General features: G+C 36.4%; 1 protein-coding gene across 1 annotated transcript in view; it reads right to left on the minus strand.

The window, feature by feature from the left end:
- Window positions 1-2,073: 2,073 nt before the first annotated feature.
- Window positions 2,074-13,942, minus strand: part of LRPPRC (leucine rich pentatricopeptide repeat containing) — a 93,763-nt gene continuing 81,894 nt past the window's right edge. The window contains exons 33-38 of the mRNA XM_068416903.1: window positions 12,517-12,656; window positions 12,239-12,354; window positions 9,286-9,360; window positions 7,698-7,782; window positions 3,921-4,063; window positions 2,074-2,596 (exon numbers count right to left, since the gene is read on the minus strand). Coding sequence (XP_068273004.1) covers window positions 2,540-2,596; window positions 3,921-4,063; window positions 7,698-7,782; window positions 9,286-9,360; window positions 12,239-12,354; window positions 12,517-12,656 — 616 coding nt within the window. The 3' untranslated portion in view covers window positions 2,074-2,539. The remainder of the gene's footprint in view (window positions 2,597-3,920; window positions 4,064-7,697; window positions 7,783-9,285; window positions 9,361-12,238; window positions 12,355-12,516; window positions 12,657-13,942) is intronic.

The raw sequence follows: 13,942 nt of genomic DNA on the forward strand, positions 1-13,942 counted from the left end.
TAAAGACAGGAGAGACTGCACTCCTGTGTGTCACCGTTCCTTAATTGTACACGAAACATTTACTGGAACAGAAAATCAGGAATATTATCACACAATGGCAGCCTTTGCCTATTCTTTGAATAATCTGTGCCTTCCCATCTCTGCCACATGACTTCACAGGCCAGGGCTATTGCAACGTGATCCCAAGTGGTCAGTGAGCACCTTTACCCATTACCCTGTCACTGCTGCCACGAAACCCTGGTACTGTTTGGTCTCATGCTCCTGCAGTGCCTCACTCATTTTTAATCGGCTCAGCAGCCTGCTCGTTCAGCCCGTAACTGTCCATGAGGTCACTCAAAATGCAATTTCAGAGCTGAAACCAATTTAATTTATATTCTTCAGTTACAGGCTATCAAATTTATGTTCCATTTCCACAATTGCAACTATTAAATTATAGGGCATTACTCTGTTAAAGTCAAGCAAGTTAGAAGAAAAATGTGTAGTAGTAGAAAAATGGTGACTAGTACTAATCCTGCATGGTCAGAGCTCACGCATGGGCACTAGCTACGTGCAGCCCTGCATCCGGCTGCAGCGTTGCGTGCTGCTTTTCTGCCGCAGAAGGCACCAGCCAGCAAACGCAACCTGCCGGTATCACAGCACAGACTAACGACGGACACAGCACCTGACAATCAATTGCACCTGGTCCAACAGCACATGGGGTTCCACCTCCTTGTAACAAAGGTAGTTAAGATCTGCTGTTAACTTCCTCTGTGATGACCTGGTGTTTGCTGCAAGTAATACTAATTCTCTTCCCTATCCTATGTGCTAGCTTAGCTCAAAAAGCCCATTGCCTCCAGTTTTGCTCAGATGTGACTCCACTTACTGGAACACGGCTACTGCTGTGAAACTGAGAGATTCACGAGATGACCTCTGACAACGAGAGCTGTGGCACTAGAGAAAGGGTTGCCAACTAGTTGACACAGTCTTCAATTACGCTGCTATTACACAGAAGCACATGTAATGTAGCTGTAGCTTTAGAAAAAAGAAACATCTCCATTTGTGAAACAAAATAAACTGAGTACTGCCTAGGCTTGCTTTCAGATAGGGCGCACAACCATTAGGCTATGAATGAAATTTCATATGTTAATGCCTTATCTTGACAACCCAGGAACAAAGGGTGCCAGACGGTTAGAGCCACGTAGGTGCAGCATGTTGTCAAGTCTGCGGTTGTGAAGTAATGAAGGTCATTGTAAAACCACACCGCCAATGGAGCAGACACAGCTAGGATACATCCATCTTTGTTTGGAAAACCAAATTTACCGCTCTCCTCAGCCCCTGATTTGTTATGCCTCATTTTTTAAGTACAGCAGGAATTTTCTGTGTATTTGTAAATATACTAGTTAATGGCTTGGAAATTTTACTTTAAAAAATTAGGTCCCAATTTTCTTCTAACTTTGATACATTCAGATTACTGTACAAGTCTTTCAAAATTTCGCCAAAACCTTGTGTGCACACACAAATTTTTAATTACCACAGCGTTGCCTATGTGGGAAAACCTAAGAAAGATAAGGTTAACTACCTCAAAATGTAAAGATAAATAAACAAAGTTATTAAATGCACAGAAACAAGCTTTAATTTCATTAAAACCTGTTTGAAGTACTGCGTAGGCACCGTATTCCACGTTACGCCAATGTGCACATTTGTGAGTTTCCATCATTATTCACAGAGACAATGGACATATTTTCTATGCGTTCTTTCACCTTTGTAATTTTTAAGTGTCTTATTTTCATGATCCCACAACTCTGGACTGCAGAACGTCACATCAGGTAGGCAGGTAGGTTTACTCCCACATTTATACAAATAAAACATGCCCATCAGTCTCCCAGCCAGTAAAAACTGCTACCCCTGCAAAAATGGGCACTGCTTTGTTTAAAAGGCATTTTTTCATGGATATGCAGTTCTTGTATCCACAAAGTTAACTGGACTAACAGTTATGAGAATGAATTAAAGATGCTATAAAACTACAACACACAAGCTACTGTAAAAGGTTGATGTACTTTGTCCTAATGAGATACTTAACACAAGAGAAGTACATTTAGGAGAAAATCTAAAATAGATGTGTTTATTTTCTGTGTAGATACAGATGAATCCTGAAGATGATGTTCTTTACCCTTCTACTTTCACCCCACAGTACATTGACCAGGCAAAGAACAACAAAGGATAAGACAGTTTGCTTAAGTTACAGTTTCATACCCCTCCAGCAACTTTCCTGATATACAGATATTTGGTGAATCGACTGGAGCCAAAATACAGTTCAGGTTATCGCAGATCATACATCAAAACAGAAATAGCCTAGAAAAATGCATTTCATTGATTATTTCATTAGCAATTTTAACAGCATTTCTATTAATGAATGTTTCTATCAATTACAGCTATGGAAAGTGCTGTTTAAACACAGATTTATATTAAAAATTACACAGAACAACATGCTTTTTTAAATTTTTATTGAATGTAATATTTAAACAATTTCATAAACAACTAAGCATGAAAGACTGTCTGTTCATGATGCTTCCAATTTTCTTTTCCTCCATTTTTCCACATAGAACTTGAATGACTCCTACAAATAGAGTGGAACAAACAAGTTCAACATTGTTTCAATTGAAAAGTTACTAATTCTGAAAAAAGTCTTATGTCCTGACAAAAGCAAAATCTATTATTCTCTGTCATGCAAAACTAGATCTGTATTGAAGTCTGTACAATTAAGAGAAATACCAGAAGAGAGAAAGAATAAAAGGAAAAGGAAAACCTTGCCAAAAATGCATAATGAGGCTTCTATTACAAAATGCAATAATATAATCAATTTCATTTTAAAAACGAAAATACTTTTTAACTGCAATCTGCAATTGTGTCAAAAAAATTATGAGATGCTTTTAAAGGCCAAGCTACATTAGAGAAAAATTGAACAGGGAAATCAGAAAATGAATCATTTCAGTCACTTTGAAAGCACACTCTTATTTTCACTAGCTACATGTAAGAAACAGACATTCTAGGTTTCAAATTTACACAGTCCAAATAATAATTCAGATTATAAATTATGTCAAGGTTGCAGAAAAAACTCCACAGCTGTTAAAGGCAAAATTAAATATTTTACACCAAATTTTTCTCCAATTCTTTGCAAAATGAGAAAGAAAATCACATTTATCATGAAGCAATATGGAGCAATAAACAGCATATAATCAGTTCTTTATAGAACCACAGAAAAACACTTATTTTAGCATATAAAAAGGGGCTAGAAAATGCCAATAAAAAGTTTGATTAGAAAAAGAAAATATGAGTCTTCAAATACCGCTTCGCTAAAATGGCACTAGCAGACTATTAGTCAAAAGAATGATGTGAAAGAAGTGTTTACAGTCTTGACAGATTTAGTGTCATGCCACTTGTCACCCTCAAATAAGATATATTTGCACAGTTGCATCTATCTGTTGGCAACGCAGCTAGAAGCAAAGCTGCAATAGAAGAATAATTCCTACAGTTCTAAAATCCCATCCTACTAAAGTAGCAGCTTGTACTGGATACAAAAGAGGTAATTAATGAAAACTAAAACCCATTAACTGTTAAAGAAATACACATTCTATAAGCCTTTTAAAGTTCAACTACTTAGATAAATGCCCCAAGGACATTTGACAAAGGTACACCTGCAGATGAGTGCCTGATAAGATCAGGTAGTTTAAATATCAGAAGCCCCAAGAGGTTTTATTTCCTCAAGTCAAATCCAATGCAAGATTACTATAGCTCCTACAACACTCAGTACTTCATACATTACCTCCTTTGAGGAGTCTTTGCAGAGATCTAATCCCTATATAATTATTCATGCAATTTGTTTTATTAACACTGAACATACACAATTCTGCAGATCTGTTTCTTAATTAGGAAATACTCACAGGGGGTTCAGTGAAAGGGACAGGCTCTCCTACTTTCTTCAGAAAAGCTGCTAAAGATTTCAGAGATAGCTCGTGCAGCTGTATATTCTTCGCTTTTATTGTCTCATACACAGCCTTTACAGCAGCAACATCCCCATCCAATTCTGAGGAAAATAAAAAACAAAAAACCCCCAGTGGCTAAGTGTTCCTCTTTTCACCTGTTTCCATGATGTCATACATTCCTACTACTTGCCAAAACATACTCTAAGTATTTTAATATACAATATTCCAAATATTCTGGATATTCTTCATATCCTATTGACAAACCACATAAGAGAAGAGAACATACAGCCATTCTAGCTTTCCTCTTTATTTGAGGGTGGATGATCAATTCCTTTAAACATGTGCTGGAACCACAAAGGAGTAGGAGCCACACAGTGAGAACACACCACTCTAGGATGTGAGATACAGAGCCATATGCCTCTTTCTGAAGCAAATGATAGAAAATAAAAACAAAAGCTAGAACCAGAACCACCCAAGTTCAGCATGTGAGAATTCTAGAACAGAATTTAATTCCCTTAAGCAAGGGCAGAATATCATTACGGTTACAGGTGCTGGCTACATCAAAACTATAACCTATAGGAACAAAGAAAACAAAGGTCACATGCTCATTTTAGAACACAAAGAAAAATCCATTTCATCCTATTGAGCAGGAGAAAATTTTTGCTGACCCACTAACACTATTAAAAACCTTAACTGCTTAGGTAACCAATAACATTTTGCTGGATATTCCATAAAAGGTACCAGCCCCTGCAACAGGTTCTAACTAAGCCGTTCTTCATTTATGTAAAGCGCTATTCACTTCTAGCTGTAGAAGAGTGAAGTATACTTCTCCTTCCTCTAAAGTGGGAGAGGGGAGAAACTCCTCCTTCTACACTGACTCATGCTTAACCACAGACTTTTCTGCAGCTCAGACATCTGCTTGAGAAGCATCAGGATGAAACTGAAGTGACCCCTGACAGTTTCACTGTTGTCCTCAGGGTCCTAGAAGCAGTACAACGGTTCCTAGCACCTTGTGAACAACAAGGAAGCCATCATGCCCAGTTAAATTCATTTTGTTGCTTGGAAAAATGCAAACATCTGCAGTATGGGAGCTGTCTCAGGTTCTTACTTGTTCACATTTGGAAACATCATCTTCACAACCATAGGGGCTACAGAAACAATGGTTCTTAAAGAAAAAAAAAAAGCTTTAATTATGCAGAAATGGATAGCTTGTGTCCCTTTCTCATGAGAAAAGCTTCCCACTCACACCTGCCAAGTGGCTGAGCTCCTTTTTGCATGTGGGAGGCTACTGCAGAAACTGCACAAAGTGATGGTTTAATGAAAGCCTAATAGAAATAGTTAACTTTCTATTTCTTTAAAACAGATGTATTTATTGTATGGAAAACAAACAAAAAAAAGAGCTAATACTTAGATTGAGTTTAATGGACCACGCAAATGTGATTTTACGTATTTCCTTTTTCTAGAAGGTATACAGCAAAGGATGATGCATCTCAACAAATGAAGGAAATCTAGTCCTGGTAGTGGATCATATCTCAGGACAAGGAAAGGAGTAAATGTCCCTTTACTTGTTCAGTCGTGGATGTCTGATATACAAACAGACTTCTTTCAGCTGTGATCTACATTCTACGATATCTTTGCTAAACACATAAACAATTATCATTTTATTGTCCATTTATTTTGATAAAACTCTGTTATCTTTCATTCCCCTTTCTAACTAATTAAAAATAACAATGGGCCTGACAGGAGAACCATTTGTTCTCTAGAAAATGATGATACTACAAGGCTGGACTTGGCCCAAAATGAGAAATCATGTTTTAATGCTCATTAACTGTAAAATGAAAAAAATACAAATAAAAATAAAATCTTTTATTTAAAAGATCTTATTTCTAGCTCTCTTGGCTAGAACAAAACCTAAGCACAGCCTTCTAAATTTTAGTTGTGCTAAATATTTTGCTGTTGATCATTTTAACAGCCCAATGAAACTAACATGCTCATCACTGCAGAAAGTATCAAAAATGGAAGAAAAGGGATGAGGGGAAGATGTAGCTAAATTGCTGTTCATGTGTTCAGGTCTGTACATATTATACATGGCAGGGACAGAATATAGTAAATGACCCTGAATATCCTAAGAGTAGGCCAACACCTCACTTCCTTAAAACAGAAAGATGCAATAGAAAATGCAAAGATACCCTAGTATGACTCATCCAGCCCAGCCCTGGTAAAGTGGATCAAGTAACTGATGTGTACTCTTCTACCTGATACAGGAGTGGAATCCACGTCTCATACAGGTGAGATGCTTGCACAGAATAAACTCGGAACAGCTTTAATAACTCTTCAGGCTGGTACAGAATGCCTCCTCTAGAACTTGCTATGAGCCAGCTACGTCTCTGCCTAAAGAAACTACAGCAACCATCTGTTCACATACAGTGTGGCTTCACATGTTGAACACATTCTAACCACTGTTTTAGGTATAACAGAGCAAGTGATTGATTCTGTGCAATCTCGTCATGAAATTGTTGTACTATGATGTAGTTGGAAAGGATATTGAAAAAATTAATTAGTTCACTTATGGAATTTTTACTGAGATAAAAGCAGTAAAGGGCTAATGACAGTGTAAAGCAGCAAGTACAGTGCTGGTGACAAAGGGGTGTTTTTTTGTTTTATAAAAACACATTAGAAAACTTACCCTGCTGTGAATGAAACTATGGGGCTAAACGATTTTGGTAGTGATTGCTGTTTCAAACGTTACTAAGCAAGTGAATTTTTAAAGTTAGATACTACATCATGAGAAGTTCTACAACTTGATTCAAATACAGTGAAGTTTGTATTCCTTTAACACCATACCTTGGATTTGGGTTTGAAGTGTTTTACTTAATTATTCCTATTTATCTCCTCTGTGATAGACTGGAGCACAAGAGCTTCTGTCATTATATCTTTTTGCTTGTAATACACATATGAAATATGAGTATTTACTCCCTGTAATAAAACTGGAGGACCATATCAGAGTACACAAGGCAAAGGACACTACAGCACCGAGACGCAGGCTTCCAACTGGGTGTTGCCATAGGGGCCATATGTCCTGGTTTTTCAAGCGCGAGTGTTGCAAATAAACATTTAAATAAGCAGCTTGATTTTTTAGAGCTGTTCCTCTCTGACTTCAACTATAAAGAGAACTGATTAGCACGTCAAATCAACTATTTAGGTAAATCCAAATGAAGGCACCTGGAATATTAACTTTGGCTAAATTTAAACAGGTATAAAGAATCTACACTAACAACAATAAGGTCCTTGCACATTACTGATAGAACTAAGCACTTATGATTTTGAAATGCACACAAAAAAGGAACCAATACACTTATTACACGTTTCAGGGAAAAAACGCTAGATTCATTTAGAAAGCTTCTACAGTATTTCTCTCCATGGGTTAGGATGGATTCTTTTTTATTCCACGAAGCCTCTGTTGAGGCAGTAACCTTTAATCTAACACAGCTCTTTTTGTAAAAGATTCAAGGCTTTGGTCAGTTGGTTGCTTTTCCAACCTAATAGCTAGGATAGTATACAGACCCAACAGACTGAAAAAACAAAAACCCCTGACAAACCCCCCACCTCTTTGTGGCTCAAACTGTAAAGCAAGTTACACATTGTAGGTCCTACTCCCTTTCTAAGAGTTTCCATGACCTTTCTGAATGTCTCAAGAGTTCTCACTGAAAAGCTACTCCAAGGAGAGTAAATTACCATAACATCTCATGAGGTAACGGTATGCAAGTTCCATATCCAGATGCTCAGGAATCAGTTCTAGAAGTGTTTCAATTTTCTTTGCCTATGAAATTTAATGCACAGACAAAACGAACGTTAACTTCAAATCTTAAAGAACAAAATAAAACTGCCAAAGTTAGAATAATTATTTCAGATCTTTTAAGTGAAATGAACTGTACTGATAACAAGGAATGGACTGTGCAACTGAAAGTGGACATAGCAAATTCCTTCTCAAAATTTCATATGCAGATACAAAATAGTCAAAGAAATCAGGCACAAAATAAAACAAATAAAATACGGGACTAAAATCCATACTCAAGAAGCCTAATTAGTTTCTCAATTTTTTTTGAAGGAAGCAATTCATTTATTAATGAGAATATGTCAGGATTTCAACCAATTTAAAAAAACATGCAAACCACTCAGCAGCCTTCACTGACCTAGAGGTCAATGGTAGCTCTGATCAGAGCTTAAAAGAAGTCAGACCACTAACAAATGTGCTTAAATTTGGAACCTCCCTCCCACAACCTCTGATTCCAGTTTCAAAAAATCTCAGGTCTTGAATTAAAAAAAGTGTATAGAAATTAGTAACATTTTTATCACATACTACTAACTTCTATGTGTTATTAAAATTTCAGCTTGAAAAGCTAGAAAATTTCAAGTTAATTTCTTCTACAGACACAAAAAGACAGTGTTTATCATCATACCTATCATCATCCTGAAGTGAAGAACAGAAGAACTTTTAATCTATGAGTATTTATTGGCAATTTCCAGAAAACATAAATATGCATTTTCCCTCATGTGAAAAGTATTGATTCTAGTTTGTGTATTAACTGTCTCCTGATGCTACTCCTCTATGAAAGAGAAATCAATGTGGTTTTGCACGCATGCGTGTGTTTTGGGGTTTTTTTGTCGTTCAGTGTTGGGTTTTTGGGGGTGTTGCTTTGAGGGTTTTTTGGCTTGGTTGTTTTGTTTTGTTTGTTTGTTTGTTTGTTTTTAAAAAACCTACTTTGAAGGAGGCATATGAGGAGAGAAGGACAGGAGTAGAGCAGGCACATAAATGAGAGCATTTCGAATTATAGGGAATGAGCACAAAGCCAGGAATCTGAATAGATGCTCAAACTAGATACACGCCTAAACCACCATAACATGTAATACGAAATGTGTCTTTTAACATAAACACAGAGGCATTTTATCATCAGAGAGAGGCAGAGGTTTTAACTTGCATTTGTATTCATACAATGTAGCCAACAAAATACTGCGATACTGAACTGGATAGTTCAGCAAAGCATTTAAAGCGCAATGTTTGTAGGATATAAAGTATAACATCAAAAATGCAGGAAATTACTGAAACAACAGAAAAATATTAACTACACCCTCCTTTCCATCATGCTCCATAAAGTAAACTGTTCCTTTAAATGTAACCAGCTGTGCAAATTAACCTCCCCCCTCCCCGAGAAACCTGATAGACCTGTCAACTGTGACGTTCAAGATCCAAAACACTTCAACAAAGGTTCATGAAATAGTATTTTGCTACATATACAATGATATACATGAAAAAATTTTATACCTGTCCAGGCTGAGATGCTGATCTAGCCATAAATCTCACTAAAGTTCTCTTCTCCTCAACTAATGCACCACACCTCTAAATAAAGAGAAATAATTAATGTAGCAGTCATGAGTAGGTTAGTGATAAACAAAATGACTAAGGTGAAAATTTCCAATTACAGATGTTTAAAATAATACACTAACATATTACCTATTTAGAAGGTATATAATTGACCATTAGTTTAAAAAAAAAACACCACACACCATTGAACATAGAAAACAAGTCCATTTCATGTACCATTTTGGTAAACATTGTTTTAAAATGGCAGGTATAAAGTTTGTTTAAAACAAAAGGGGAAAGAATTAAACTAATACTTCAACATACCACAAAAACGAGGTTTAGGACTGCAAAAGAATGAAAAAGAGAAACACTATTCCTCTCCAATTATACTGCCAAGCATTCACAAGTGAGCTAGGGATCATAAGGTTAATTATACATTTAATAAGGTGTCAGGGAGATAACTGCTCGTTTCTTTATAAAAATTAAAATGTACAAAGCAAGTTCTCTTTAAAGTATAATTACCTACACTTATGCATACAAAGGACTGATTTCAATCTCTCTATTTTATAAAAGGCTTTCACTGCAATAGACAGTGTTTGAGAGAGAGAGAGAAGTTGAACTTAAAAAAGTTTGAGACCAGATAAATCAAAAATCTATCTTACTTTAGAAACAAGGGCAAGAAAAAATATACAAGCCAATATTTTAGTGTATGTTCCTCACAGGTGTCCGTCTTAAAATGCACAGTCCTTTTTACCAGCTGTAAGATATTTTATCAGTACCAAAACTCACAGGAAGAAAAGAATACTGTGCACATAAAAATACACATACCATGAATTTACTACATTCAGTTAGTATTCTAGACATACGCAAACAAGAAATGTTGGTTTATGCCATATGCATGTACTGTATGTGAAGTATGGTTTGACAAGCTCTTTAAGGTCCAGGTGAAAAGGTGTGAAGCCTCATGCCATCAGGCAAACGGAGACAAAAATGCTACTGTAGTGTTCTGAGAAAAAATTGCTTTCTGGTGATAAAAAGATCCACAGGAGAAACTTGCAACATTTTATTTACTGGTTCTAGCCATTCTCACCTACTGTCAGAATATGAAACAAGGATGCTCTGAGAGGAAAGAAACCATCTAGTTGTAGAAATGTCCACAGTCCTCTTTCATGCTAAAATATCAAACCACTTTTGACTTTCGTCAGTAAAAGCGTTCTCCCTCCAGACAGTACAAAAGACATTGTTGCTGTTTCTGGAACTTTTAAATAGACTCTTAGGTGTATTTTTGAAAGCAAGGATTCTCCTGTATACCAATATTTCAGATTATTACAAGCAAAATAACTCATTTAGATTGTGGTTCACTTTTCGAGAAAATAACAATGGACAGTGATTATTACTAACTTCTAGTTACCTATTAGTAGAATACTTGATCCACATTAACAGTACTGAAAGTTTTTCCTGCACCATATAAAAACCAAATTTTCTCATATACACAGAAGTTTCAACTCAAGCTTATCTGTGAATGTCCCCTTCTCATGAAATATTTCAAAATTCTCCCCCAAGATATAGTGTATACAACGTTACTTCAAGTATGCTACAGAGCCATTAATTTAATTCCAAGAGTTGGATGCTGTTGCAATAAGTTGTTTTAGGAATATATGAATGGAAATTATTCCATGTTCTGAAAAATTTTAACAACATGCAGATTTTACTTAAAAAAGCAAACCCCCCCTACCTTCAGAAAAGCAAGAAATTGTAGCCGATTTTCATTTGCTCATTCAATTTCATTAATTTCAATCAAAGAGCAATCAAAAAATCAGGAAGAGTAAAATAACTTGAGTTTTTTTGCATTTTGATGTTTCATGCTATATAGCAAGAGGGTTTTATATCAAAATTGTAGTCTCCTTTTAATTTAATACTCAGATGACCCTTGAGGCAAAGCAATTTCCCAGAGCAGGGAATATACAAATAACACACCTCACACTTCAGCAGATGTAACCAAACACATTTGTTGGTACGTATCCTTCTCAAAAAATGGAATATCCTTGGAATATCATAAAACACCTGATGAAGTAGAGCTTTTTCTTTAACAGCTTAAAACACTTAGGAACTGATAAATGAGTAGTATGCACTACCAGGACATGGTAAGGGGCCTCAATTTGAGGCAGGAGCCTAGCACACAGAACAACCTGCAGAATCGGTGTGACTGTGGACTGCCACCTGCTGGGATGAGCCTCCCCACGGCAGCCCGCTCCTGCACGCTGCCAGTGGCAGCTCCCATCACCCACAGTTCATCCCACCTCTGGCTCGGCTTTCTCTTTAGCTCTGTAAAAATGGCAGGAATGCAGCTGTCTCATTCCTTGAAGACCCCTAACTCAGCTGAGATTGTGGCCCAGAGACCAGCATTTGTCTTTTAATGCATCTGTGACGCTCAAGTGAATAGAAAGCAAATTCAGCTCTTAATAAACATTAAATATAGCATATACAATTATTATAGTAACCAACTGAAATAAGGTCCATGACAAGCAAACATTGCCTCCTTCTGGTTTGCAAACTGTACAGCTGTAAGATATTATGTTTACAGCACTTCAGAAATTCTGTGAGAAGTTGCAAGGAGATGGTTTGCAAGAAGTATTTGCTTTGGATGGAATTTCAAGCAACATACAAGTCTTCCTTTATTTCCTTCAGGCTATTAGATGACAAAAAACCTTCTGACTCTGGCACCCACTACTAGTATTCGTAGTAGAGTAACAGCTCATGGTTTGGAACAGTCTCAGCTGTGCTACTGCTACTCACACTGTAATTCAAAAGCATACTAGTACTAGCCTAGGCCATACAACATCTCTTTTTGACAATTTCTGTTAACCTTTGAAGAGCCCTAAGTATTTCTGTACCTCTCTTGTTATGTCATTACCTGTATCAGCGATCTGGCATCATCCACTCTGTCTGCACTGACATACTGAAGGAAAAGATCTGTGACAGGTCTGTAAATTCCAAACTGACTGGCCAGTCGTTCTGCCATCACACCAACTGCAAAATGATGGGTACATAAGGAAAATCTTTGATTGAAAAGCCACTTTGGCAAACTTCACGGGCGTGATTTATGCTGACTGAGCAGTTATTACATGTAATAGCTCTTTCATAACACCTCTGTCTAGTCAGAATATTTAAGTATCATTGCAATTAACTTACATTTTTCCAAAGCTGGTTCTAATCCTTCCTCAGACACCTTTCTTAACAAATAGGAAATACTTCTGACAGCTTGATCAGGATTCTGTGCACCAGAGATAAGCAGAGGCTCAAGGTATTCCACGGCAGCATCAAGGTCATTACTAGGAAAAGAGATTGAACTGGCTTAGTTCTGAAATCAAGATTTCTAAACTGAAAGAAGCAATTATATTAAAGTTTTTGTTTTCTATATTAAGGTTATATTTCCCAGGAATGGTTGAGTACCTATGATTTCATTCAGATATTGTAAAAGTGAAACCATTTATGACTGAATGAATAAATTAACACATAAGTAAGATTTTTTTAAGGACCTTTGACCTGTACAAAGCCTAAGGAATTTTGACACACACTTTTCCTCATTAAGAAGAGTTCAGCTAGCTGCTGTAGGAAAATGTGTTCTGCAAATCTAGAAGGCAAAATCAAAACATTAAAGGAAGGTATCTGAATAATTAATGCAAGCAACTCAAGTTAATTTTTTTTTTTAATGCTATTCAATTAATTATTTACCTTATTTTTCCCATGCCTGCCTTTTTGGATGCAAAAGACAATGCTAGATGTCATTTGGTCAGTACCTTTGTCTAAACACTTTTAATCTTATGGCCTAAGTATAGCAAATGCTAATAAAATAATGCAGGAAGTATTCATCCAAAGTGTAAACTTTACTTCTAGCATTCTAAAAAGTTCAAATACCATCATCTTTTGTCAGTCCACTCTAAAAAATAATTTAAATAAAAAAGAATTGGAGCACGATGAATGCTTTCAGGTGAAGCAGAAATGCAGCTCATTTGAAAGCTATGAAAAATGCTTTGAAAACTATATCAGAGACATGAATCTACCAAGAAATGAACAGGTATCAAAAATATCTGTAAGAATCTGTTTTTCATAGTTCTCAAGGTACAGCTTGCAAGGTATTTAAGAATATATAAGGTGCATATTATTTATGCTGCTGCTAAGTCTTTTCATACATCCAAGCTAGTTTCGGTATGGGAAAAGAAAAGTTGATGCTGCTTAAATAACCTGTGACTGCATACAGCAATTTATTTATTTATTCTTGTCACCAATCTACATCCTAAGAACACAGCGTGACTTTGCAACACTTTTATAACATAGAAATACAGGAAAATATGCAGCTTATGAGACAACTCCTGAAGTATCTCTCCTATTTTGAGTGTTCAATTTAGACAAAAGTCAATGCACTAGAACTGTGTGCCAAGGACCACTCAGATCTAAGTATTTACAGGATCGGCCCTTTATAGACAGATTGTTTTTCAGTGGCTAAAAATATAGTGAGCTCACTACTGGAAGTGGTCTGCATAGTTCTCCCTCGATTCAAGTCCTCTTGCTGTTCCAGACACTTCAGTGACTATTCTCTCTGGTCTGGCATGCATGA

Source organism: Nyctibius grandis, chromosome 1, assembly GCF_013368605.1.
Source record: "Nyctibius grandis isolate bNycGra1 chromosome 1, bNycGra1.pri, whole genome shotgun sequence".
Classification (NCBI taxonomy): Eukaryota; Metazoa; Chordata; class Aves; order Nyctibiiformes; family Nyctibiidae; genus Nyctibius; species Nyctibius grandis.